Below are 10,196 nucleotides of genomic sequence, written 5' to 3' on the forward strand. Positions count from 1 at the left end.
AAACGTTTGGTTTCTTTATAAATCCTTGTGCAGAAAATCACTGCTCATCCCATTAGAAAGGTTCAGGAAAACACAGCAGATTGAACAAATAGTGGCCGCCCCTTGCTCACACTGTATGACAAGAGATAAAGGATCAAGCCCCAATTTGAGGTTTGTCTCCTGGGACAGACAAAGGCTCACGACGACTTAAAACAAATGACATCTTTAATTCTGACTTTAATTTGGTTTTGTGACGTGACAATAATCCAACAAAACAGAGGCTTCGTTTGTGCTGACTTTTTAAAAATTAAAAACTTTAAAAAGATTTTGACCAGTACATATGTTGAATAAGTGATACATGCCCAGTAATAAATAGAATAAGTATTTATGCATGTAAAATTAGCAACTGCATCAAAAACATTTGTTTATATCAAGTCAAAAAAGTACTTAACGTTTTGTACCTGCACTGACAGCAAGACATCCCAAGAGATGCAGGAAGGGGACAGCAGCTAAAACAAAGTCGCTCCTAATCTCAAAATTCGGGAGGAGGAAGTCGTAATAAATACTGTACTTCCCATTGATTTAGTCTTGCGCAGTGAATTCAATTTGAACAAATTTGATCAAATTTGGATGAATTGAATCAAAGTCCACCCCAAGTATGTGGACAATGGATGTGTGGAGGACAAAGAGGTGATAGCATTGTAAAAAGTTTGGACTGCTGGCCTTTGTAAAAGTGAAAAAATACCCATTTTATAGGAGAATTAACCAAAGGCCTACAGAGGATCTGCTACAAATGAACAGTCAAATCCTCCCAATCTTCTCTGCACACAAGCAAAATGCCAACCTTTTTTTTCAAACCAATAAGTAAAATCTTTACTTAAATATTTTTCATATTAAGCCGTGAGTCCTCGGCATATTGCTGAGCATTAATGCTGGGATACAGGCAGATTTTGTTGATCTGTGATTAAATCCAGGATAAACATTTTTCCTTTTTCTTCATCTCTCTCTTTTCACCCTCTTTCTCACAGACAATATATTTTGTTTTTCTCTTTCTCTGTAATAATGTTTTTCTCTGACATGATTAAAAATCACCTGTATGAAATCTCCATGTGAATTATTGAACATTCAGGACATTCAAAATCAATGAATTTTAAGTAATATTATGGCACTAAAGATAAGACTGGTGGTACTGTATTCTCCCACTTGTCTCTCACTCTCAAACACATTTCTTCCTACTGAAGACATGAATCTTAAAAAAAGAGGCCACAAATATTGTTTCCTTTCTAACAAAGAAAAAAAAACAGTTGCCTAAAACATCTGGCACTTGTGTTTTTACCAAACAGTACAAATAGGATTAAATAGTGCTTTTGTTGGGGACTATTTTCATTCAGGGATTAATACACATTAGTTACAGCAGCAGGATGTTGTACTAGAGATCATTTTGAGGGAACATGTGGCTCACTGGTATACTTTCAATGATTTTGGATAATGATGGGAGTCTATATGGCACAAAGGAGTTCCTTTTATATCAGGCATCAGGCAGTAGTCCTTGTTAGAGAGATCAAGTCATTGTTAGCTTTAGGCTTTCATATGTTTTGTTGACAACAATTTGACCAGATTTAGCCTGTGAGGAAAGTGCGAGAGCATGTTTTGGAAACAGCTATTCTACAGGCATAGTGTCACAAATAGTGGCTGTGCAATTATTTATCATTACAGTGAGAGGTTTGACTGTGCCTCACAAGAAGAAGAAAAAGAGTCTACAGCTAGATAAGAAGGCATAGTGATGCTTTGACCGCAACACTAACATCAGCATGCTAATATCAATATTATGATGAATAATATCAATAGGCTGATTTAAGAGGGTCTAATGTTAACTAATAGTCACCATAGTTTACAATGTTAGCATGCCAACTGATAACAGCTGAGGTTTCCGAGGATGTTTTGCACAAACTTGCTGATATATCAAACAACTGTGCAAAGTGAAATTTGACCAGATGATGGTGCTACATTCAAAAGAAAACGGTTTCCCAAAGCTATTAAAACTAATTGTGAGGGATAACATGAATGTATATTCAAAGTGCCGTGGCAATTCTTTCAGAAGTTTTTGTTACTAAATTGGTGGAACAAGAACAGTTAAGAAATCCTAATCAAGTGATCAGGATTTATCCTCTGTGGACCATGAATATCTGTACAGTTTCACAACAGTCCATCCAGGAGTTGTAGAGATATTAAAGGCCCAGTATTAAAATGTTGCTTTTTTGCTTTGCTCAGACCTGCTAGAGCAAAGTTTGCTTATTCATGGCTCCATCTGCACAACCTGTCCATGAACGGTACAACAAGAATCACTGTCCTGTCCCATCCGATAGGAATCCAGTTGTGTTATCTGTATGAGGATGTCTACTCCGCTGGTTCCTCTTGTGTGATGCACACAGGATACCAGCAATGTGTGGAGAAGCTGTCCAAAAGAGGCCGTGCTCTTTTTCCATCATTGTCAGTTTATGATAGACAACCAAGATCAACAGCCAGATCCAGACCTGATCCCATCCCGACGCTCCGACCCAGGGTTCGGGCTGTGTTTACCCATCTCCCGTTCAAGTTTCTCCCTCAGTTTGTGGAAGGCAGGTCTTCTGCGCGGCTCCTGTTCCCAGCACGACATCATTATGGAGTAAACACCGGGGGGGCAGTCCTCGGGAGCCTCCATTCGATAACCCCCCTGCACCTTCTCATGAACCTCCTTCAGAGACTACAGGATGAGGAGCAATGGGGAAAGAGAGAAGCAGAAAGTGTGGAGTTGTCAGTTTGCAAATTGAGGTATAAATTGAGAGATTGTGAATAGTGGTAAGTGAAAGAAACATTTAAAACAAATCATATTGGCTTGGTTCTGTTAAAATAAAATAATAAACACTTTTACAAACCGTACAGTACTCTTATTTGTACTGTGTGGCTCAGTAAAGCAATACTCTGCCTTTGTAATTTTGGCTCTGTGTGCCAGCAGATAACAAATTGACAGGTGAAGAGTTTAATTAAGGGTTAACAGCCATAACCCACATAAACCAACCCCTGTTCATGTTAAACAGGATGTAATTAGGAGATACTCACTGGCATTTAAAAGGAAACCACTTTATGGAAGGTGTGAAAGAGATCAAGACCACGTCACATTAACTGCCCCTTCAATTATTGCTGCCTGATCCTGATCCTGCTGCCCACACTGGAAAAGAGTATCGCCTCTTTCCTTCCTACCAGTATAAACAATTCATGAAGAAGATTAGTCGACTTCCTGAGGACAATGAGATTATTTTACGCGTTTGTGTAACGTTTACTGTACATGTTACACAATGTACCATAACAATAGCGATACTTTGATGGGCTCGTCTCTCTGCTAAACCTCTATCCTCACTGATGCAGTACAGGGATCCGAGTGACCTCGAGTGGTTTCCTGCTCAGACGCACTCAGTTGATCCAGTGACGTGATAGTGACACAGCTGACCACTACGGCTTGGTAGCTTTTCCACTGACACACCTACTATGTAATAGACCGCGAATCCTTGCATGACATAGTAACAGAGTTACGTAACAGCTTGATACTCCTTCCTATCAGGGTTTGGGCTGGGTGGAAAGGCAGGGAGATGACAAACATTTGTCAGAAGTCAAATGTTGTAGAGTCCATACAGGGTCAACCTTTGTAATTTATACAAACAGTGAAAGATACAAAAAAGGGTGAAGTCAAAAAGTTTTGTGATAATTTGACTACGATTAGACCATAGACTGTGGATTAGACACACACACCCACACACACATACAGTACATGAACAGTGGCACCTGCTGGTGTTACGTACCATCTTAGGATAAGGCAGACGACCATATGAGAAGATCTCCCAGAGAAGAACGCCATAACTCCAGACATCTGACTTGGTGGAACATTTCTGCAAAGACAAGGGACAAAAAATATTTAAAATGTAGTCACTTTTTTTGATGGAAAAAATCTGTATCAGGTCACACCAACCTGGATTATGACTGATTTCAAGGCATACTGTTAACAAGGACAATTTTTTGTTGTGTCATTTCTAGTTTTAAATTAAGTAAAACATAAAATGTGTAAAATCCAGTGTTTCTTTGTTGGTAATGGTTAACTTCCCAACATCAAAGAGAATCAGTTGTTAAAATGTGTTGTCTAAGCTGTAGTTGAAATACAATTGAAAAATGGTTATTATGGTTAATCAGGATATAAAAAACAAAAAACAAAAAACAAATCCAGGGTAAATGAAAAGTGATGTAACAGTTATTTGACCTGACCTCTTTCCTCAGAGCTTCGGGGGCGGTCCATTTCACCGGCAGTTTGACACTGTCTGACACCTTGGAGTCCACCTTGGTCAGACCAAAGTCGCTGACCTTAGCCACTCTGTCGTCAGAGACCAGGATGTTTCGAGCTGCCAAGTCTCTGTGAACAAGCTTCTTAGACTCCAGGTACTCCATCCCCTCGCACACATCGCTGCAACATCAACATGACGGCACACACAGGGAATTCTCACTTTGAGCAAACACACTGTACAAAAATACAGAGACCATCCCTAATCCCATCTGGATTTTGCACACAGTATAATAATGTTTTACTGTGGAGAACATACACAGAATGAAAATAAATGAACTCACAGTGCAAAGCGAAGCAGCTGCACTGAGTTTATGACGGAACGTCCCCGTGTCCTGAGGAAGTTAACAAGGTTTCCCTGCAACACACAAAATAACATGACAAAACAAAGTTAATTGGCTCCTTTAAGAGGATGTGGGAGTTTGTGTTATAAGTAACAATACGCTTCACAAAGTTTGTGGTGCAACAGTATATTTGAAAATCAGGATAACAGTGATATGGGTCAAATAGTTTAATAAAACTATGGGATTTCACTATGCTTTTATTTGTGTAATATATTTTTCTTATGAATTTGTACATAGAATATGATAAATTCACAATGCAAGCTATTTTGAATCATTTTATCTGATGAGAAGATTTCCATTGAGAACCTCTGACTAATGATGTGTTCACTGTACCTTACTCATGAGCTCCGTGACAATGTGAAGTCCTTTGTGAAGAATGACGCCCAACAGCCGCACCAGGTTTTTATGCTGGAGTTTCCTGAAATGAGAGAAAACCCATTCAACTAACATGAGCCCAGAGTAACAACAGGAGAGGAAACACTGTGTTCATTTATTGCTGACACATTGCAGACACATTGAAGCTGAAATTCATGCAAAACTTCCTCAGAAGACTAAAAAAGAAATTTGATTGAGGTTGCAAAATTGAAAGTGATGAAACCTAAGACTCACGTCATAACTGCGGTCTCCTGCAGGAAGGCCTGCGCTGTGACGTCACATTTAATGGTCTTTACCGCCACCCTCTGGCCCATGTACTCTCCTTCATAAACAGCTGCAGAGGAGAATCACACACATTATTCACACGGTTTATCATATATGTTCTATATATGAAGGTACAAACAAGGAAGCTCACCACCAAACTCCCCCTCTCCAATATTCTCTCCCAGTGTGAGCTTTGTGATGTCCAGCAGCCATCCAGCTGCAAAGAAGAGAGACATGGACAATACTGTGAACCTGCCTCCTTCATTTACTTGCTTTTATGGTCATTGTTATCTGATACACTAACATGACCAACAGTGATATATGGAAATTATTTTACAAAGAATCCCTGATCTGGTTATAAAGTTTTTCAGTCCTAGGAAAGTAAGTCACAGCTGTATAGATCTAATGTTTTATTAGGTCATAACACCAAACTTACTTTTAGACAGCTCTAACTCAGCTGACTTGGCTCCTTGTTTTTGTTTGGGCTTCAGAAGAGTTGTAGCAATAGATCCTTTGTCCTTTGAGTAGAACTGCAAACATGGAAACACAGAATCAGATCAGTCAAAAAATGAATCAGGTATTAGACCATAATTTCATCTGGTATCTTCAGTTTATAAATTGCTTGGCCACATGAAGTACATGAGGTTTCTGGTCAAAAGAATACGTAAAAAAGCTCACCGAAACTTTGACACAGAGACCTTGAGCTCTGAAAGAACATTTTATCTGCACTCAGGAAGTTGTAACCTGTGGTCGGTGCTGTGGTGAGTAAAATACAAACTGATGTATACACCTTAAGATGCCATGGAGATACTTCACCACACAAAATATGTAGAGACATAGTCAAGTGTCAGTGTAATGTCTCTAATGTTTTTGTAGAGTTCAGGAAACGATTACATTTGTTTTAGATGTAAAAGGCCTCTGCTGATAAATGATAGGCTATACTGTATGTATAAGAGTATTCTGTATTGATTACATTGGTTCAACACTTGAATATGTCATATTATGTATCGTTTTAGATACTAAGCTCACAGCTGTTCCACGGAAACATTAGGTGACAGTGTTAAAAGAGGGAAATCTTTGGGATGGAAACCAGGAAAATAAGCAGAAACCCAACAATGGGGAACTAAATCTGAGCTGCCAGAGCTGAGCTGAGCTCCTCCTGACTGAGAACAAGTGGTGTATCCAGAGTGTAGTTCGATACACCACCCTGCTTTGAAAGAGCAGGGTGTTGGCGACAGCTGAGGTACCAGTACCTCAGACGCCAGGGGGAGGACAGGCATCTTGTGCTGATCAAAGGTAGTTAACAAGCAGCTCACCTGAGATAACTACTTTAAGGAACATCTGGACAAGTGATAATATCGACTCTAAAGCTCTTGGTCTGGGTTGGGCCAGAAAGACCTTGTGTAGCTCAGGTAGGCAGTGAAGGAGACAGAGAGCAATTGAAAACATCATCCTTCAAGATCTTATTTCTACCGAAACTAAACGGATGCAGACCCTAAATGTCAAAGTGTGTCAATAAATGTCTATACATACAAAAAATGATGTTTAGAGTGAATGTGGCACATTTGTTAGATCATATGTGTGAACGAATGCTCGAGCTATAGGGTAGGGTTGTATCTGGAACTACCTCGAGCAGTCAGACCTGGATCCTGATTCAGTTTGAGTTGTAAGAGTCTCAGCTTTAAATCCTGAAGTTTGTCGAGTTGTCTGAAAATGACCATACTGTACAGTAGAGTATGAGCGGGGACCAGTAGATTATGAACTCATCTACAGTGACACATTGGAGTCTGGTTTACTGTCAGCAGTCCACAGGCACTGGGGCAGAGCAGTTAAAGTACAACATGAGTCAGTCCAAATGTTAATCTGGACTATCCTCCTTTGTGTTTCCTCACAGGACTAAGTCAGCTCCTCTGACTCAGGCCTGAAGTCATCTGCCGCTCGCTGATAAGATGTTGAAGAGCTCCAGCTGCTATCTCTGTGGAGTCTGCCTCCAAATGGGCCCTAACACACACACACACACACACACACACACACACACACACACACACACACACACACACACACACACAGGCTAAATACAGATAAACCGTAAAAGTGCTGGGTATCATGGGTTTTTCCTGCCAGTGCCTCAGTTTGACACATGATATTTTTATACTTGTGGTTTTCAGGCTGACAAACACTTCTGACTTAAACACAGCAGAGTGTCAATGATCTTAAAGTGTGAAAGCGTTTTCTCACTGACAAGGTGCAAACCGTCAACTACCATGATACTGAATAAACAAAACGAATCAAATGTCGTTGTTGGTGTTCATGTCCTTTCAGAATGTAATATGAAACTTTGTGAGAGGACTAAGTAGGTGAAATACAGAGAAAGGAGACCGAACCAAACTGACTCTCAGATTAGAAACCACTCAGCACGGAGGAAACAGGAAATGTGGCTGAGCTAAATTAATTAACTGATTATTTATGCATGCGGCAATATCTGGCTAAATTTTGATTTAGGCCACAAGCTTAACTTTCAAGTAAAGGGGAGGTTTCTTTCTGTTTCCTTGCACAGTACATCTTAGATGTAGACGACACTATGCCTGAAATCCTCAGAATTGTGAATGAAGAAAGCGCAGGTGAATCTGAATGAACAATATACTCTTAGTCTGCAGGCCATGCGTCTGTTTTCCATTTCATTTTCCTCACATAAAAGACCCTCAGAGATGTTGTGAACACTCAATCTCCCTTCTCTTACCTCGATCATGTCAATGAGGTTGTAGAAATACTGCGTGTGGTCGATGGTCAGCTTGTTGTCCTGATAGATGACTCGATAGTGGATGACCTCTCCGGAGACACTGATGCACAAGACATAATCACCGGGATGGCGGATAGACTCCCTCACCAGGAACAGGCCGTCCTCCGCTGGCTGCAGCTTACACACCGCCTCTGGACCGGAGATCTTCCCGTGAAACCAACTGAGGAGAAGAGAAAGCACACAGTGAAGCACATAAAAAAAAAAAAACATTTGTCTCTGTAAATAAAGCTGATACATATGCAACTGGGACATCAAAGGAGTCACAAGCATTTTAGAGATCCTGTTCATCAACAGGCAGAGTTGAATTCACAAAAAGAGTAAACCTATACGTGCTGCAGCTACCACACCAAAAAAGGAAGTCACACACTGATTAACCCTCAGACGTACGTCAGCCCACACAGTGTAGTCACAGGATGGATTTACATTTACAAGAGTCAATAATGACACAGAGGTCAGAGGGAGAAGTAATATTCAAAGGAAGAGGAGACGTACGGCATGAGGCTGAGGCTCGGGTCGACACGCAGAGCTTCTCTTTCACGAACGTTGGTGGAGCTGATGAGTCCCTCCTCACCTGTGGTGTTGTGTCTGGCAGTGTAAAACCCCTTCCTCTGCAAAAGAGTGATCGAAGGTCTCGTGTTACGGGGTGACTTACAAAGAGGTGGATGTTTGGTGGTGTAGCCTACAGTACATGCAGGCACCATCACTTCCCTTCTGCTCATTAAACAAACAACGTAGCTTCATTATAACGTGACAGTACCGTGTTCGTGTCAACAATAGTGAGGATGTCTCCCTTGTGGTACATGAGTTCCCCAGGTTTGGGTTTCCTGTGGTCTCCCTTGGCTACACACTGAGTACCTGCTGCCCAGTTCATCTGCAGAGGCAGAGAGACAGTAACGATACAGACATCAACCCTACAAGATCAACACATGTTAAGTGAGAAATAAGATATTTTGTTTTGCATAACCGGTCTGTTATTACCTTAAATATCATTTAGGATTATTTAAGAGTTTTGATAGAAAACCCACCTACAAAAAAATCCTCAATTTAGATCCAACAAAAAAACAATTTATTGATAACTGTATTCTTGATGTTAAAGTTTGGTTGTCATATTCACCTCCATTGACTAGAAAACTACAAAAACATCAATTTAACAATCTTCCTATTACTGTACAGTTTAACAGCCTGATATCATTATTAGTCATTTGATTTGATACACTTCACTAAAAGTCCACCATTAAGCATTCATGTCAATCTATATACATACATATACTGTGTAGGCTATTTGAATTCCATATACTGTATAAACATAAACAGCCAACAGTTTGCATAATAACTTGTATGCTATATACAAACAAGCAAAGCATCTGGTAGCTATGTCCTCTGGGACAGTCTCAATGTACCTGTGATGTCCATATCAAATAAAATAAACATAACATAACATAATATAACATAACACAACACCATGTGGACTTGTTCCAGCCCGCCACATTAGCCTATATTCAGTGAGATCTACTGATTATAGGTTAATCTAATACAGTAGATTCTGCTGTATTAGCAGTAAACAGCTGCAGTGGGCTACATACCTTTGCCATGAATGGGGCAGGAGGTTTGGATAATTCTGTGTGGGACACCTGTCAAAGAGAGACATGTCTCTGAATAACACAAGACACTGTCCATCATGTTTGTTTGTTACACTCTCGAGGAAAAATAGCACCACAGTCGAAAATGTATTCACAGTGAGTGGCTGCTCCTGTCGCATAAATTAAAAGTAAGAGGCAGAGAGCGAGAGAAACGTCCTGACAGCTCGTTCCGTCTGGTTTCTCGTCCACATGAATCTTTCAGTACCTGCGGCTCCGTGGACCGATGCCGACAGCCTCCTCCTCCCAGGGCAGATGCTGCTGCTGCTGCTGGATCAGTAAACTGGAGGAAAACACCAACACGACCACTTCAGCCTCTCAGCAGCTGCAGATCAGTTTAGTCTCATTCAGATTTTTTTCTTTTTTTACTCTCATTCAGTTTCAGTCATATTTCCTCCTTATAACCAGTCAGCAGAACCCGATGGTGTATT

The 10,196-nt window shown here is 40.5% G+C and overlaps 1 protein-coding gene across 1 annotated transcript; it reads right to left on the minus strand.

Moving 5' to 3' along the window:
• Positions 1-337: 337 nt before the first annotated feature.
• On the minus strand, positions 338-10,135 carry matk (megakaryocyte-associated tyrosine kinase). The gene is made up of 13 exons (XM_085774335.1): positions 9,974-10,135; positions 9,712-9,759; positions 8,886-8,999; positions 8,621-8,736; positions 8,069-8,288; positions 5,765-5,858; positions 5,480-5,545; positions 5,299-5,398; positions 5,023-5,107; positions 4,630-4,703; positions 4,273-4,468; positions 3,816-3,902; positions 338-2,722 (listed from the first exon to the last, which is right to left on the minus strand). Exons 2-13 carry the CDS (start codon positions 9,718-9,720, stop codon positions 2,495-2,497), a joined length of 1,389 nt encoding a protein of 462 aa, XP_085630461.1. The 5' UTR covers positions 9,721-9,759; positions 9,974-10,135; the 3' UTR covers positions 338-2,494.
• Between the last annotated feature and the right edge of the window lie 61 nt (positions 10,136-10,196).

Source organism: Trachurus japonicus, chromosome 4, assembly GCF_045865225.1.
Source record: "Trachurus japonicus isolate A0001 chromosome 4, Traja_1.0".
Lineage (NCBI taxonomy): Eukaryota > Metazoa > Chordata > Actinopteri > Carangiformes > Carangidae > Trachurus > Trachurus japonicus.